An 18,277-nucleotide genomic window follows, 5' to 3' on the forward strand; every position below is an offset into this window, starting at 1 on the left:
GCGGACAAGTCTTCGAGGCGTTCCATCTCCTCGGCGAAGAGCATCTCCTGACTGGAGGCCGGACTCTCCCTCTGGGGAGAAGGCCGCCGAGCTGGCCGACCCTTCCTGCGTTGCTGGAGGCCGCTGGGCCCAGCAATTGGACTCCCCTCCGACGCTTCCCCCCTCTGGGGAGAAGGCCGCCGAGCTTCCACCCCCCTCCCGCCTTTCTGCAGCCCGCAGGTCCCAGGAGCTCCCCTCCCCTTCGACACTTCCGCCACGCTGCCCTCCAGGGAAGACGTGTCCCCTACATTGGCCTGGGTGGCCGCGGCTGAGGGTTCCCCTGATGGGCCGCCTTCCTCTTGCTCCTCCTCCTGCTCCTCTTCGGAGGGTCTGTCACTGGCAAGTTCAGGGACCTCCTCTTCACCATCTGAAAGCAGGAAGGCACAAGAGTGGCTTTAGAGTGAGGAGAGGGCGTCAGTGCGGGATGCATGAGTGGTGGCATTCAGCGCATTGGTCGGACAGTGGCAAAGGATGTAGATCTGATGCGCAAGTGGGACGAGAGAGGTGCAAAAGGTGATGTCCTTACCATTGCTGCCCAGAACAGGGTCGGCATCTCCACATGCAGCGGGCCCAATCACCCGGCCACCCATGAGGCGCTCCACGCGATGTTGCAGGTCGGTGAGTGGCTGGATATGGGGTCGGCCTCCCCCGGTCGCAGTCCGGCTCTTGTGATTATTCGCCAGCTTGGCCTGCAAGAGAAAGGACGGCCTCTAAGTACAGTGTGTCGCCGTGACCTTGTGTGCACTGCCTCCCATGGTGGAATAGCTTGGCCAGTGTGTCACCATGATCTGGTGTGCACTGCCTCCCATGGTGGAATAGCCTGGCCAGTGTGTCGCCATGATCTGGTGTGCACTGCCTCCCATGGTGGAATAGCCTGGCCAGTGTGTCACCATGATCTGGTGTGCACTGCCTCCCATGGTGGAATAGCCTGGCCAGTGTGTCGCCATGATCTGGTGTGCAATGCCTCCCATGGTGGAATAGCTTGGCCAGTGTGTTAAGTGCAGAATGTGCAATTGATGCTCATGCCTGTCCCAAAGCTGCGTCAATGAATTTCTAGGCCCATATTCCTTCAATCTACTGAGCACCTGCTCCAGGTTGGCGAGGTGATCATTGTCATTTTCGCCCATGACCAGGATGTCGTCCAAATAACGCTGGGTCCCTGGAATCACTTGCAGGACTTGTTCCATTGCCCTTTGCCAAATAGCCGGAGCTGATGCTACCCCAGCCGGTTGTATTGGTAGAGACCTTTATGAGTGTTGATCGTGAGGTACTGTTTTGAGGCTTCTTCTACCTCCATTTGCAGGTACGCCTGGGCCAGATCAATCTTAGTGAAGCGTTTCCCTCCAGATAGCGTGGCGAAAATATCTTCAATCCGCGGAAGCGGATATTGTACAGTGTGAAGGACTGGGTTCACTGTCACCTTAAAGTCCCCACAGATGCGAACCTTCTTTGGTTCCCCAGGCATATTACTCAACGACCTCTTCATTACAGGAACGATGGGTGTAGCCCACTCACGCCAGTCCACTTTGGACAGTACTCCTGAACATTCCAAACCTTCCAGCTCTGCTTCGACGGCTGGGCGGATCGCATAAGGTACCGGTCTGGCCTTAAAAAACTTTGGGCTTGCATTTTCCTCTATTTTGATCGTCGCTGTTATGCCTTTTAATGTTCTGAGTCCCTGCTGGAACACTTCTTGTGTGTCAGTTAGCATTTTTGACAGTCGTCCAGGTGTGACGTCGTCATCCTTTTTGGCATCTACAGTCAGTGCTTGTATGGAATGCCAATCTAGCTGTATCTTCCGGATCCATTCGCGTCCTAGTAGTGGTGGTCCTCCATCTGGCAATACATATAGGTCCATTTTTGGTGTTTCCTTGTCGTTATATATAACGTTCACCCTTATTTTTCCTTTGGGGTAGACTTTTTGCCCCGTGTACGTCTTCAAGACAATCTTTGTATCTCTCAAGGGTATATGTGAGAATAGCCGCTTGTAGTCCCTTCGGTTTATGACTGTTAGGGCTGATCCTGTGTCCAATTCCATTTTCACTTGGACTCCTGCTATCTTGAGCGTGACCCAGATAGTTTGGTGATCCTCCGTTTTGATCACATTATGTAGTTTCAGACAACCCAGCTCCTTGCTTCCGGAGTCTGTATCACTTTTCTGTTTGTCTGAACTACTCTCCGTCACCTTATGTACCTTCTTGTACTTCTCCTGTGGAGATTTCTTGCTGCTGGTTTTCTTTCCTGACCTGCAGACTCTTGCTATGTGTCCTACTTTTCCACACTGTCTGCACACTTTGTCCTTGAACCAGCAATCATTATGGTTGTGTTGTTCTGCCGCAGCGATAGCACTTCACTGTTCCGTATGACATTTCATTTGTGCCATATTCTTGCGGTCTCCGTTGTATCTCTGCAGCGCCCCATGCGGCTGCTTCGTGTGATACTGCAATGCTGAAAGCCTTGTCCAGCGTAAGATCCTTTTCTGATAGAAGCCGTTTCTGGGTTCCTTCACTTTGAAGCCCACACACAAACTTGTCCCTTAAAGTATCTGCTAGTCCCGTTCCAAACTGGCAGTGTTTCGATAGCTTGCACAGTTCCGTTAAATACTCAGCATTACTTTCATCTTTATGCTGGTTACTTTTGTGAAACTTAAATCTTTCTGCTATCAGCAACGGTGTGGGGTTTAAGTGGTCTTGTAGGATTGACACTATGGTTTCAAAATCCTGTTCTACTGGCTTCTCTGGGGTTACTAGGTTTCGTAGTAAGCCATACGTTTTTGCACCCATTGAATTCAACAATACCAGCGCTTTCTTGTCATCTGGCACTTCATTCGCCTTGCAGTATACTTCTATGCGTTCGACATATGTCGTCCAATCTTCGACTTCATTGTCGAACGCTGTGATACTGCCACTCTTCGGCATTTTTGGGTGTGGTTAGACTGGCTTAAAATGGCGTCTCCCGCGCTTTCCTTTCTTCCCCGCTGCGGCTTAAAATGGCATCTCCCGCGCTTTCCTTTCTTTCCCGCTGCGGCTTAAAATGGCGTCTCTCGCGCTGCTGCCATCGCCGCTCTCGGCGGTCCTCGTGGCAAATGGCGACGCCCTGTGGGTTTTGTGCGCTGCTCCTGCGCTGCTGCCAATGCCGCTCTCTGCGGTCCTCGTGGCAATGGCAGCGCCTCGCGTTTTCCTGCGCGCCTCTCTCCCCCGTTGACGCTGCTCGGCCCTTGAACACCGGCTGCGCTCTGCTCTCTCTCGCCTCTCTCCCCCATTGACGCTGCTCGGCCCTTGAACACTGGCTGCGCTCTGCTCTCTCTCGTCTCTCTCCCCATTGACGCTGCTCGGTCCTGAACACCGGCTGCACCCTGTGCGCTCTGCCCTCTCTCTCTCCCCCGCCGACGCTGCTCGGCCTTTTTCTGTGCCGCTCGGTTGGCTCTAGCTGCCGCTGTCGGGGAAGGGTCTACGCAGTACCTGTTGCCAGCCCGTTTCGCTGGACCACCGTGACTGGAAAGCCAAGCCTGGCTCTTGACAGCCTCCCCTGCGATGCTCAAATCTCCGCTGGATGACTGGGCGGTTGCCTGTGGTCGACGCCCGTGCTTTTGGACTCGACCTCCTTCCACTGTTCTCCAGGAGCGAATCCCTGGGAGGTGATGCAGAGTTGCAGGTAGGTTTGAATCTGCGTCGTCGCCAAAGTTAGATCCGTGTATCTTAATGTTGTGTCCTTCAATAATCAGACAACAGACTGCAGGGAACGATCAACAGGTGTTTACTGAATGAGGGTTACTCTAGAACTAACTGTACAGATCACTACTCAGGGTTTATATACAGGTGTGGTCACTGCCGGTACTACAGTATACAGGAGCTGTAAAAAGTAGTTCTCCCCTTAAAGGTACATACATTACAGTCATGAAAGGCGCTATATAAATGGAAGTCTTGCTTATTATTTTCTTTTGCTACTGTTGAGCTTGGTGTTTGATAATAATTTTTAAAAAGTGTATATTAGCTAGCAGCTGAAAGAAGTCTGCTAATGAGTGAATGACGTGTTACAAAGGAGTTTACCTACAATTTCCTTTATGTTTAATTGTGACAGAATGACACAGGTAATGTGTCACCTGAAGTCTAATAAACAGGAAATATTATTTTTTAGATTCGTTCTGGGATGTGGGTGTCTCTGGCAAGGCCAGCATTTGTTGCCCATCCCTAGTTGCCCTTGAGAAGGTGGTAGTGAGCCGCCTTCTTGAACCGCTGCAGTCCTTGTGGTGAAGGTACTCCCAGTCTTGTTGGGGGGGGAAAGTTCCAGGATTTTGACCCAGCGACGATGAAGGAACGGTGGTATATTTCCAGGTCAGGATGTGGTGTAATTTGGAGGAGAACTTGCAGGTGATGGTGTTCCCATGTGCCTGCTGCCCTTGTTCTTCTAGGTGGAAGAGGTCGCAGGTTTGAAAGGTGCTGCCAAAGAAGCCTTGGCGAGTTGCTGCAGTGCATTTTTGTAGATGGTACACACTATGCGCCGGTGATGGAGGGAGTGAATGTTTTGGCTGAAAGGTATGTTTCTGTGAGTACGACTATGTCAGGCTGTTGCTTGGCTAGTCTGTGGGACATGCCGGGTGGTCCGTCCGGTTTTATTCTTCTTTCTCATAGCGGTTTGATACAACTGAGTGGCTTGCTAGGCCATTTCAGAGGGCGGTTAAGCGTCAAACCACATTGCTGTGGGTCTGGAGTCACATGTAGACCAGACTAGGTAAGGACGGCAGATTTCCTTCCCTAATGGACATCAGTGAACCAGATGGGTTTTTACGACAATCCGATAGTTTCATGGGCACCATTTACTGATATTAGCTTTTCATTTCAGATTTATTTAACTAACTGAATTTAAATTCCCCTGCTGCCGTGGTGCTAGACATAACTTTTAATATACTGCTAGCAGACTCCCCATGACCACACACAGTTAGATGATGCGCACCTGGAATTTCTGTCGGGGTTCTCCCAACCTCCTACCATAACCTTGGTCAAAGTTCGTCAGAAACCCTGGAGAAATGGTGTAACTGGCCATTCAAACCATTTCTGCGGGGTTTCCACCATTATTCCGCCAAATTTACAGTGGGAGATCGTGAGAACCCTGCAGAAATTCTACCCCTTGATGTTTTCTCAGGAGGGGAGCTTTATTCCATAGCGTAATATTCTGCTACTAAGGTAAAGTGGTAAGGGCACAAAGTCTAATTCCGTAAACACTCAGTGCGATCAAAGTTTAATTGCTCTTCAGGATGCAGGTCAGAACTTTAGCTTTTTTGCCCTCTTTTCTTTAAAGTGTGATTGATAAACTCAGTCATAGGTTACAGACATTCTGGCTCCTGTGTTAATTAAGGTATTTTTAATTGTTGGAGAAACTTCATATATTCCAAATTACTGCCTTTCCTTCTGTCCAGTTACTTATTAAATGTGACACAGATATTTGCAGTGTGACACTTGAAGTGTGATAGAGAAGTGTGACAGACAGAAAATGTATACTAGTTTCCATAGAAACATAGAAACATAGAAGATAGGAGCAGGAGTAGGCCATTCGGCCCCTCGAGCCTGCTCCGCCATTCAATGATATCATGGCTGATCATCCAAATTCAGTACCCTGTCCCTGCCTTCTCCCCATACCCCTTGATCCGTTTAGCCTTAAGAAATATATCTAACTCCTTCTTGAATATATTTAATGAATTGGCCTCAACTGCCTTCTGTGGTAGAGAATTCCACAGGTTCACCACTCTCTGGGTGAAGAAATTCCTACTCATCTCTGTCCTAAATGGCTTACCCCTTATCCTTAGACTGTGACCCCTGTTTCTGGACTCCCTGCCATCGGGAACATCCTTCCTGCATCTAGTCTGTCTAGTCCTGTTAGAATTTTATAAGTTTCAATGAGATCCCCTCTCATTCTTCTAAACTCCAGTGAGTATAAGCCCAATCGACCCAATCTCTCCTCATACGTCATTCCTGCCATCCAAGGTATCAGTCTGGTGAATCTTCGCTGCACTCCCTCCATGGCAAGAATATCCTTCCTCAGATAAGGCGACCAAAACTGCACACAATACTCAAGGTGTGGTCTCACCAAGGCCCTGTACAACTGCAGCAAGACATCCTTGTTCCTGTACTTGAACCCTCTCGCTACGAAGGCCAACATACCATTTGCCTTCTTAACCGCCTGCTGCACCTGCATGCTTACCTTCAGCGACTGGTGCACAAGGACACCCAGGTCTCGTTGCACTTCCCATTCTCCCAATCTATTGCCGTTCAGATAATAATCTGCCTTCCTGTTTTTGCCACCACAGTGGATAACCTTGCATTTATCCACATTATACTGCATCTGCCATGCATCTGCCCAATCACCCAACCTGTCCAAATCATACTGGAGTTTCTCGGCATCCTCCTCACAGCACACACGCCCACCCAGCTTTGTGTCATCTGCAAACTTGTAGATATTACATCTAGTTCACTCACTTAGATCATTAATATATATTGTGAATAGCTGGAGTCCTAGGACCGATCCCTGCGGTACAACTCTTTGCTTCCTGTCTGCCAACCAGTTCTCTATCCAAGTCAGTACCTTGCCCCCAATCCCACGTGCCTTAACTTTACACGCTAATCTCTTATGCGGGACCTTATCGAAGGCCTTCTGAAAGTCCAAATACACCACATCCACTGGTTCTCCCTTATCTATTCTACCAGTTACATCCTCAAAGAATTCCAGTAGATTAGTCAAGTATAATTTACCTTTTGTAGGTCCATGTTGACTTTGTCCGATTCTGTCACTGTTTTCCAAGTGCTCTACTATTACATCTTTTATAATGGACTCTAGCATTTTCCCCACTACCGATGTCAGGTTTACCGGTCTATAATTCCCCGTTTTCTCTCTACCGCCTTTTCTGAATAGTGGGGTAACATTAGATACTCTCCAATAGAATTTTGGAAGATGACCAGCAATGCATCTACTATTTCTAGGGCCACTTCCTTAAGTACGCTAAGATGTAGATTATCAGGCCCTGGGGATTTATCGGCCATCAATCCCATCAATTTCCCTAACACCATTTCCCTACAAATACTGATTTCATTCAGTTCCTCCCTCTCATTAGACCCTATGTTCCCCGACATCTCTGGGAGGTTATTTGTGTCCTCCTTTGTGAAGACAGAACCAAAGTATGTATTTAATTGGTCTGCCATTTCTTTGTTCCCCATTATAAATTCCCCTGATTCTGACTGCAAGGGACCTACGCTTGACTTCACCAATCTTTTTCTCTTCACATATCTATAGAAGCATTTACAGTCAATTTTTATGTTCCCTGCAAGCTTACTTCTCATACTCTATTTCCCCCCTCTTAATTAATCCCTTTGTCCTCCTTTGCTGAATCCTAAACTGCTCCCAATCCTCAGGTTTACTGCTTATTCTGGGCAATTTATATGTTCTCTCCTTGGATCTTATGCTATCCCTAATTTCCCTTGTTAGCCACAGTTAAGTCACATTTTTGTTTTATTTTTATGCCAAACAGGGATGAACAAATTCTGTAGTTCATCCATGCGATCTTTAAATGTTTGCCATTGCCTATCCACCGTCAACCCTTTGAGTGACATTCCCCAATCAATCCTACCCAACTTGCGCCTCATACCATCGTAGTTTCCTTTATTTAAATTCAGGACCCTAGTCTCTGAGTCAACTACTTCACTCTCCATCTTAATGAAGAATTCTATCATATTATGATCGTTCCGCCCCAAGGGGCCTCACACAACAAGATTGCTAATTATTCCTTTCTCATTACATAATACCCAGCCTAAGATGGCCTGATCTCTAGTTGGTTCCTCAACATATTGGTCCAGGAAACCATCCCGTATACACTCCAGGAATTCTTCCTCCACAGTATTGTTACTAATTTGGTTAGCCCAATCTATATGTAGATTAAAGTCACCCATGATAACTGCTGCGCCCTTATTGCACGCGTCTCTAATTTCCCGTTTAATGCCATCCCCAATCTCCGCATTACTGTTTGGGGGTCTGTATACAACTCCCACTAACTTTTTCTGCCCCGTGGTATTTCTCAGCTCTACCCATACAGATTCCACATCATCAGAGCTAATATCCTTCCTTACAATTGTGTTAATCTCCTCTTTAACCAGCAATGCAACCCCACCTCCTTTTCCTTTCTGCCTGTCTTTCCTGAATATTGAATATCCCTGGATGTTGAGTTCCCAGCCTTGGTCACCCTGGAGCCATGTCTCCGTAATCCCAATCATATCATATCCATTTACATCTATTTGCGCAGCTAATTCATCCACCTTATTACGAATGCTCATTGCATTAAGACACAAAGCCTTCAGGCTTGTTTTTTTAACACTCTTAGACCTTTTAGAATTATTATTTACTGTGGCCATGTTTGATTTAAACCCTTGATTTCTCTGACTGCCACTTTTGCTTTTCTCCTTCCTGTCTTTTGCTTCTATCCTTGTTTCCCTTTCCTCTGTCTCCCTGCACAGGTTCCCAACCCCCTGCCATTTTAGCTTAAACCCTCCCCCACAGCACTAGCAAACACTCCCCCTAGGACATCGGTCTCGGTCCTGCCCAGGTGCAAACCGTCCAGTTTGTACTGGTCCCACCTCCCCCAGAACCGGTTCCAATGTCCCAAGAATTTGAATCCCTCCCCCTTGCACCATTCCTCTAGGGGACCCCTGCACTGCCTGCCTGTGCCTACTACTCTGCCTGGCGGTCACCCATTCCCTTCCTGCCTGTGCAGCCTTTACCTGCGGTGTGACCAACTAATTAAACGTGCTATTCACAATGCCCTCAGCATCGAGAATGCTCCAGTATGTATCCATTCGCAGCTCCAGCGCCGCAATGCAGTCTGTCAGTAGCTGCAGCTGGATACACTTCCCGCACACATGGTCGTCAGGGACACAGGAAGTGTCCCTGATTTCCCACATAGTGCAAGAGGCGCATACTACGGTGCCAAGCTGTGCTGCCATGACTTACCCTTTAATTAATTCAAATTAAATTAAATCAAATCAATCCCACCAATTACACTAACAATTTAACTGTTAAATTAAAGTTTTAACACTATTGGTATAAAATATTTTCTATTGTTGAGTGACAACCTTCTAAAACTGTTCTTCTTGTTGGCCTTCATTAGTAAAATGTATATATTTTCAGAGCAGCGCGAGGCTTGTGCACTGCTGATCTCTGCTGTTTGGCCCTGAAATCTGGCTCTCTGATTGGGTGGAAACCTGGGATGAAAGAAACAGCACTAAAGTATCGTTGTTGGTTCTTTAGCTTCTCCCAATGCCTATGGGACAAATAGTGTAGCTATAACTGTGAATCTCTACAGCTTACTATATTGGAATTGATATTGGAAAGAAAGAGTTATAGCATATAAAATTCCGACCTTCTCAATATTAGGGCACGCAGTCTTTGAATTGAATCAGGAAATAGGACGTGTGCCATTTTACAAGAAACTGCATTCAATTTCTGCAGATAGCTTGCCCCCTGCGCCCCCTACCCCCAACCCGCCAAGAATCCAGAGAAAATGAATTTGTCCTTTGATATGGTCTTTGTTGATATGCAAAGCGTGTGTTTGTATGTTTGTGTGTCTGTTCACATTAACATTTACGTGTTTGTGTATATGACACATGCACTTGTCATGAAAGTGAAGGCTAACAAGGGAGACTGAATAGTGTCCTCTTCCACCTCTACTATTGGAGTAACCTGGGTCAGGTATCACATGAGCTCAATGCAGTTCAGAGCTGCACAGCTTACAGCTCAACACAATCCTCGGCGGAGCATTCCGTGCTGCACCAGCATAACATTTTCCATTTCTCCTTTCAGCCGGCCTTATGGCCCATTGGCTATAATAACCAATTAGTACCAACACATGCTAAATTATGCATCGTTTGTGCAGTGGGCTCATATTAGGTGGAATCTAGATTGAAACTTTCCCATACCATTTGAATTAGGACTCTTCATACCCATCAGTGAGAGGGGTTTTCTGCTCATGTGTTTGATTTTTTTTCAAGAAGCTTTGTGGCTAGTCACCGTTTAGCAGGATTTTCCTTACATTTAACACTTTACACAGCCTGGCTCTGGTTCATTCATGCTTAATAACATAGCTCATCACTATAACACTCAGAAATAACTCAAGCCCCAACAAACTCACTGGGGCTCCCCCATTGTTAGAATAGTATTAAACACCTTCAATGGAAGTAACATGCTTCTTTGAATAGATACCGAATGCAACATTAAACATAGAAGCTCTTGCACTCATTGAGCTCCAACTGTTCACTGCCAAGATATGGAAAGTCCCCTTCAGCTGGATTCCAGCTACCCTGCAGCCAGCATTTACAGTGAATCTATGTTTAATTCCTTGAGGGATTACAACACCAACACTTAAATATCTTTTTAAGTTATTTAAAAAAATATTATTTCAGCAAATGGAGCAAAGAAAGAAATATTTTCCAATGGATCAGTCCAACATTTCTCATTCATACACTATAGGGGTGCAAACTCCTTTAGGCCTGTTGTCGAGCCTGAAATGGGTGCCACCCCAGCTAGGAATCCTGAGGCTGGCCTGGAATTGGGCATCGGGTCTCATTAATATATCACTGGCAGTAGCCTGAAGGTGAGTCCTGGGAGGATGGGTGGTGCCACAATGGGGGGCGGGGGACGGGGGCGGGGAGTTATGATCAGCAGTACTGTGGGGTCAGGAGACCGCTCCTGCTCCACTTGGATTCACAAGAGCAATTTTTGAATCTTTAAAGAAATACTTCATTTTAGGCCGCAGCGGCCACTGACTGTCAGCATGGGGCCTAAAACAGGCGTTAGATCTTGCGTTTGGCTACGTAAAGAGCCAGGTTTTGACAGCCGTCAGGGATGCCTGATAAATGGCCCAACCCGTTATCGGGTGGGACATCCTTCACGCATACTTAGGGCATGGGAGGTGGTCCCCGAAATTGGCCCTTGTTGCGATTACTTTATGCCTGCAAAATGAACACAACAAGATCCAATTTCTGCCCCAGAGCAGCAGGTGGGTCTCTTGAACGAGATGAGCTCAGAGCGCCCATGAGGGAAGATAGGATAGAAACTACAGAAAGATACAGGATCAGGGCTAGAAGAACAGGGGGAAGCAGCAGAGGCAACTGATGGTGACAATCTTAGTGACAAAGAAGTCATGAGCTGCTTTAACTTGATGAACGTTAGGGTGGAGGGGGCAGGGCAGAGGAGTTTATGGAAATGGTTGATTGTGGAGAATAGAAACCAGGAGTTATCTTTGCTCTGCAGGATGATCCTGGAGTAGTGGGCAATTTTGGCAGAGGAGAATGAAGCCCAATAGTGCTTGATGTGGTCTAACCATTTCTGATATTAGATGGCTAAAGCAGTTGCGCACCAGATACGCACACATTTGCATCCCTTGGACTGGAGACCATGCTAGGGCGAATGGCCAAGATAGGAGAGAGTAAAGGTTTTATAGGGACAAAGAGGTGAGGGAGTGGTTGAGCAGATCGCAACTGCAGAAATATCATTGCAACTGAAAGGCCAAATGCTAAGCAGTTGGCAGCTTGAAAGTGCATCGTAAGTGACTTGGGTGAAGAGTTTTTCCAGGGGTGGATGAAGAAGGGAATGGAGTTGAAAGGAGGTATGTGGATGTGGGTGGTGAGGGATACAAGGATGTGGTCAGAGATGCCTTGTCTGTGATCGAGACCATGGGACTAGAGAGGCCACATGATATAGCAAGGTTGAGGAGGTGACCATTAATATGGGTAGTAGAGTTTATATGGAAGTAAAGGGTTAAGGACGACAGGAGGCATCGAAATGAGACAGGACAGGGTAAGGTGAGTTAAAATAGAGACTGAAATCACCAAGGTTGAGCTGTCACAGTGCAAAGGCGGAGGGAGGGTATCAGAGAGAAACTCAGGATGGGGCATGGGGAGTAGTAGAGAATGAGGATTTTAAAGGAGAAGTGAGAGGGGTGGAACAAGGTGAGGTGTTTGTAAGAGAAGAAGGTACCAGAGGAGTAGTAAGAAAGATTAAGGTGTGATTTGATGATAAGGGGCACACTGACACCACAGGAGACTGGGCAGAGCAGCTGTTGGAAAGTATAGCCAGGCAAGGCGACTTCAGTAAGGGGCAAGGTATCGGCACCCATGAGCCAAGTTTCAGTCAAAGTCAGGATGTCAATGCAACAGTCCACAATAAGGTAATGGATGGCAAGGGTTTTGTTTGTGAATGAATGGACACTCTGGAGGAAAATGTGGAGAGGGGAGATGATTGTAGATCATGCAGAGTCCAAGGGGTATTGGTAGGTGGAATGAGTAGGACGGGAAAGACATTGGCTAGATTAGCCCCCAGCAGGCGAACTGTGCGTGTAGGTAGGTGAAGAGAAAGGATGGAGCAGTCGGGGTTGCTGCTCAGAAGGAGGCATCAACGGGGCTCTTCGGAGAATGTCATTCCCAGTTTTCCTGAGGCCATTAAGATTCAATCACATGGTTGTGGACCTGGAGTCACATGTAGGCAGTCTGGGAAGGGGTGGCAGGCTCCCTTCCCTGAAGGATAAGAACATAAGAAATAGGAGCAGGAGTCGGCCATTTGGCCCTTCGAGCCTGCTCCGCCATTCAATAAGATCATGGCTGATCTTCTACCTCATCTCCACTTTCCTGCACTATCCCCATATCCCTTGATTCCTGTAATATTAAAAAATCTATCGATCTCTGTCTTGAATATACTCAACGACTGAGCCTCCACAGCCCTCTGGGGTAGAGAATTCCAAAGTTTCACCACATCCTGTGTGAAGAAATTTCTCCTCATCTCAGTCCTAAATGGCCGACCCCTTATTCTGAGACTGTGACTCCTGGTTCTAGACTCCCCAGCCAGGGGAAACATCCTCCCTGCATCTACCCTGTCAAGTCCTGTAAGAATTTTGTATGTTTCAATGAGATCACCTCTCATTCTTCTAAACTCTAGAGAATATAGGCCTAGTCTACTCAATCTCTCCTCATAGGACAATCCCCCAGCCCAGGAACCAGTCTGGTGAACCTTCGTTGCATTCCGACTATGGCAAGTATACCCTTCCTTAGGTAAGGAGGCCAAAGCTCTACACAATACTCCAGGTGTGGTCTCACCAGGGCCCTATATAATTGCAGTAAGGATATTAGTGAACCAGTTGGGTTTTTATGACAATCCAGAAGCTTTCAGGATTATCTTTCTGGTGCTAACCCACAAATTACCAAATTTCTGACTTTAGTTTCACAACGTGCCACTATGGGATTTGAGTTCATGACCTCAGGATTGCTAGTCCCGTACCATAAACACTAGGCTAGAGTGCCCGACTTTGGGCAGGGACCCAATTACGCCAAGTTCCCACCTGTCAGAAATTCCTGTGGATTCGGGGATGGGTGTATAATACGCCCACCCACAAATGGGCAGGTGTATTATGATGTAATACAAATGAGGAAAGTATATGACATAATATATTTTCCTTCATTTGTGCTTTTGCAGTGCTGGTCACAAGGGATGCCTGTACAACCCTGGTATCCAGCATTGCTAAAGACCCTGAGGTGAGGGGAGGGGGGGGGGGCATTTAAAAACTCTAAAACGACACTTATGCAGTGGCCAAGATCCACTTCTAAATCCCTCCTCCACAGTTGAGACAGTTGCATTGCATTGCATTGCAACAATATGCAAATCCCCACTGACCCTGGGATTTGGGATGGGTTCAGGGGCACATCCATGGGACAGATGGAAGTTTCGCCCCATGCAGAACTGCCCCAGAATACCCTCCAAATTCACACAACACGGCACCTTTTCAATATATATAAACCCCAATTGAACAGAAGCACACACATCGACTGTTGAGACAAAATACCATACATTGAGAGGTGTAGCGGTGAAATTTGGTTACAATCCCATGAATCTCTGAATCGGCTCTATTATTCTGTGATGAAAATGTACAACTTAATTTGAAAGCCACAGTGAACTACCAGCACTCAAAGGGCTCATTTTATTAACTGCATCATAATACAACAGGTTAACTAGTGGAAATGCAATTAACTTTTTTGTGGCCGTGATGGTATTTTACTACAGCGGTGGCGTTTTGCTGTTGTCAGGGAAAACTGTGAAAAGGAAAATGTGTCAGCAGTTGATGGAAAATGACTTCCACAAATAGTAGTTTGGTAGAAAATTTGCGTGGATTTAAATATCTGTAATAAAACCAGATCTTAATTCCGCAGTTTGTGTATTAATGCTACTCTCTTCTATCAAAATACTATCGACATGATATTCCAGTGGCTGAAGAAATGCATTTGCTCTGTGTCAGAATTTATTGCTTTGTGTTGACTGATACAGTTTTTGAAAGCTAGTATTGTGGGCCCTAAGGCAGCTGGTAAATATGCAAAATGATAATGGGATTTGATATTTTGTTTCGGATTCTGAAGCAGAAAGGGCAGCAGGAGGAGGAGGCAGCCACAGTAATTACTGTGGCTGAATAAGTCTCAGGAAAGGCAATAGGCAGTGTTCTCAAAACAGCAAATAATTATCGTCTCTGGTGGGAGGACTTCAGATACCCATAGATTCAGTTAATACTCTGGGAATTAGCCAAATTCAACTTAGGCCTGTTTTGATGGGCATCTTCTCACGTTACTAACTATACAGAAAACCATCACAGTACCACGTTTCAAAGAATCTTTTTAATGTCGGATCTATTTAAAGGGACAGGCCAGTTGTTTCCATGAACGTAACAAACTATGTTTGAGAAACTAGAGCCACAGACTAGTTGGAGAGGCAATAGATTAACCCATGCAAGAAACAATATAGTTGATTAATTTTACAGGTTATTTTTTATTAATTCAATCCAGCCATTAAAATGGTTGCCACTGCCTATTAGTGACATGGTCAATGTTTAGTATAACCGATACTCATATACACAAGTAGGGGAGTGAACTGTAACTACAATACTTACCATGAATATGGCTGAATTCTGGTAATTGATTTATCTCAGGGCGTGTGATTTTATCTGATCTCTTCTACTTACTTTCCTCACTGTCTATGCACATACACATACACGCCTGCTACCCCGAGAACTATGTAGTGGCTATCAGTGATTGGCTTTCATCTCATCAATGCTTTATGAAACCTTGTAACAGTCAAGTTAACAATAGTATCCTAACATAAATCTATTTCATGTTAAACAATATATTGCTTCACGAGCATAGCCAGAACGCTGCCAGATGAGAGGCTGAACCATACTCTCCGGTGTCAATAACGTTCCTTTTCATATCCATCAACACAGAGTACAATTCATCAGTACCATCTGCTTAAAATGAAGCAGTTACAAGATCAACCATTGTCTCTAAACACATAATGCAAATATATGGAGTTACTTCTCATAAACTACTGCTCATTATCCTGTCTTGTCTGGATTCTTCCTTCAGGTAAAGGTTTACGATATATTCTCTGAGCTTTTAGACATCAAAGCAATAGCTCATTCATACATCAATATATTTTGTTTTAGTACGGTCCTGGACCATAAGAATTGTTTGTTTTCCATAGAATGATTTGTCATATACTAAAAATGATTTAATTATTGAGTGGGTAAGAGCAAATTGCCATCAGACAGTCAGGATGCTGGAGCTGAAACAAGCCTCTTAGTAAGAATTTGTCCTGCTGAGCTTTCTATAAATGGTTAAAAGGCTCAGTTGAAAAATACCCCGGCATCTACTCACCAAAAACCTCATCCGTATCACCTGCTTTTGTGGTAGACATGTTGTAGCTGGGACTGTGGATAAGAAAAGCAGGCCATCAGATAAGGGGCTTTATTTTTGGCCTAACACACAGGGCCAACTAAAATAATCAGTACAACTCTACCCCAGTGGAGTGACAGGGGCTGGCATGCAAGCTGTGAGCTGTTACTGGATGGGGGGAAAAAAAACCATAATAATTAATCAGAACTTACCTGTGGCAGATTCACGGCATGTTAATCACAGCAAATCCCAACAACTGTACTCTGTGGGTTAGCAGGGCTCTTAATGATTCCCCTCCAGCAAGATTCCTCCCATCAGCAGTATTCAGGGGATGTCTGTGATTCATTCGGGCAGGGGCACCTCAGCGAGGGAGCTGTTGATTTGAAGTGTGGTCCGCGCTTCAACACATCCAGAATGGGATGGGTCCAGGGTCCAGATGGGAGGAGGTCTGTAAGTACCCGGAAGAGCCTGCTCTTTTGCTGTGGTAAGTCATTAACAAACACTGCTGCTCTCTGACTGTCCCATTATGGATGCAGTGGTCCCTCGAGTGCCACTAAGAGTCATTCGGTTTTCGGTGATGCATTATTTTGTCACTGCACGGGGAAAGATGATACAGCACTCTGACCTACGGAAGTCGGTATTGCAGGAGTTGTTTTTTTTTTTTAAAAATCGCAATATTATGAGGTGGAGATTATGAAAAAAGCTTTCAGCCTGTGCTGCACCGCACATGATGCTCTCAGAGTCACATTTGAAAAGAAGCAGGCATTTCTGGGAGGCTGACAGACTCACTGCTATGTGTTTGATGCCTGGCTTCCCAGAATGGCAGCTTGTTCACACAGTAGATCACAATTGCAATTGGATAGCTACACTGCTCCTGGATTCCAGGCAAATTCAGTTTAACTCCTTCAAGCCCTATTCAGATCATCAATTCATCTTGCTCAATAAAAACAACGACTATGATTTTTTTAACTGTAATTTGCCATACTGGGTGATAATAAGGGATATATTGCACCAGTGTTTATTGATTGAATGCACCCATTTAAAAGAAAATCAGTTACAAAGAATTATTAAGTTTCACACCCTTTTGAATTTTATGTTTTTGGGTTGATTTTCGGGAAAAAAATAGAATTTGCTAATCATTTGCGTGCTGATAACAACATCATCAAGGGGTCCAGTTTGAGGGTGTGGTAAAGCACCTCAGGGCAAAGGCACATAATTAACACGCACTGTTCAAGCTGAAGCAGCAGCACCCTTTCTGGCTTAGTTGCTAATGTTAGTTGTCAATTCTCCTCCCTCAATTGATCACCCTTAATAACTCCTTCTAGCCTGGTCCTCTAATGATGCCATTCACACTCACTGCTTAAAAGGGAACTTGTTTCCTTGTAAAAATGTTAGACATCACAAGTCACTTTTCCCAGAATATTGTCATGCGGAAGTACCACATTGATATATTTCAACTCATTTTTCATTATAGCATTGTGTGTTTGTATACAGTTAAGAAGTTTACTAATCCTTTTTGCTTGAACCTGTGCCCCTTTGAACAAACAAAAGGGGCACAAGGTGGACCAGACAGTGCAGTGGCACAGGATGCTGGTCCTACATCTTAATGGGCCATGGATTGGTAGGATGGGAATCTGTGGTTGTGATTCCCAAAAAAGTGAGTGTCTGATCTTGGTTGTGCTGTTGTGAGGGGTTGCTAGATGCCAATGGAAGGACAACACAACAGCTTCTAACAGGGACAGTGAGAAACTCAAAGAAAGAGTAAGCTTTGCTGCACTCTTGGACATCCACTAGTGGCCAATGATTAAGAGTAAGAAAGCTGCCCCAATGCTTAGTGTGAACCAAAAAGATTCCCAATTTGATCCCTGAGCTGAGTCAGCTGATCTCAGCCAGAGCCGGAGGTTGGCGTACGTGACCTCAGTCCCCATGAGCTAGGAAGGAAAAAAGATCGGCTAAGATTCCTGCTCCTGATTACTTTACAGTGACTCCTATTACAAGAAGGAGTTAGATATATTTCTTAAGGCAAAAGGGATCAAGGGATATGGGGAGAAAGCAGGGACAGGGTACTGAATTTGGTTGATCAGCCATGATCTCATTGAATGGCGGAGCGGGCTCGAGGGGCCGAATGGCCTACTCCTGCTCCTCTCTATGTTTCTCTATGTTTCCTGCTGGGATGCGCACCTACAGATGCCACATGAAGTCAGGATTGGGCTTGGCTGTGATGCCCTCGATGGTTAAATAGTCTGCTGAAAAGCATTGGCTCACACATGAAGAATGGCCAGCCGGGCAAGGTATTGAAGCACCCTGGCACCTGTTGAACTATACCCTAGCAACAGTCAGCACCTTCAGGCGAGGGGGGCAGAACATTAGGGGAAAGGTAGCAAAAGAGAATGAAAACTAATGATAATCAACTAATTTGTTTTAAAAGGTACCCTTGAGGTTAAAATTTACACTTCCAGTTACTTTGCAATGGCTTCACAATTTTTTAAGTGAAT

General features: G+C 45.8%; 1 protein-coding gene across 1 annotated transcript in view; it reads right to left on the reverse strand.

Annotated features, from left to right (window-relative positions):
• Positions 1–16,542, reverse strand: part of samd14 (sterile alpha motif domain containing 14) — a 281,567-nt gene extending 265,025 nt beyond the window's left edge. The window contains exons 1-2 of the mRNA XM_085966316.1: positions 15,995–16,542; positions 15,765–15,817 (exon numbers count right to left, since the gene is read on the reverse strand). Of these exons, the coding sequence (XP_085822442.1) occupies positions 15,765–15,804 (40 nt within the window). The 5' untranslated portion in view covers positions 15,805–15,817; positions 15,995–16,542. The remainder of the gene's footprint in view (positions 1–15,764; positions 15,818–15,994) is intronic.
• Between the last annotated feature and the right edge of the window lie 1,735 nt (positions 16,543–18,277).

This window comes from Somniosus microcephalus, chromosome 24 (assembly GCF_052327205.1).
Source record: "Somniosus microcephalus isolate GS21.2 chromosome 24, FLI_Smic_1.0, whole genome shotgun sequence".
In the NCBI taxonomy this organism is placed as follows: Eukaryota; Metazoa; Chordata; class Chondrichthyes; order Squaliformes; family Somniosidae; genus Somniosus; species Somniosus microcephalus.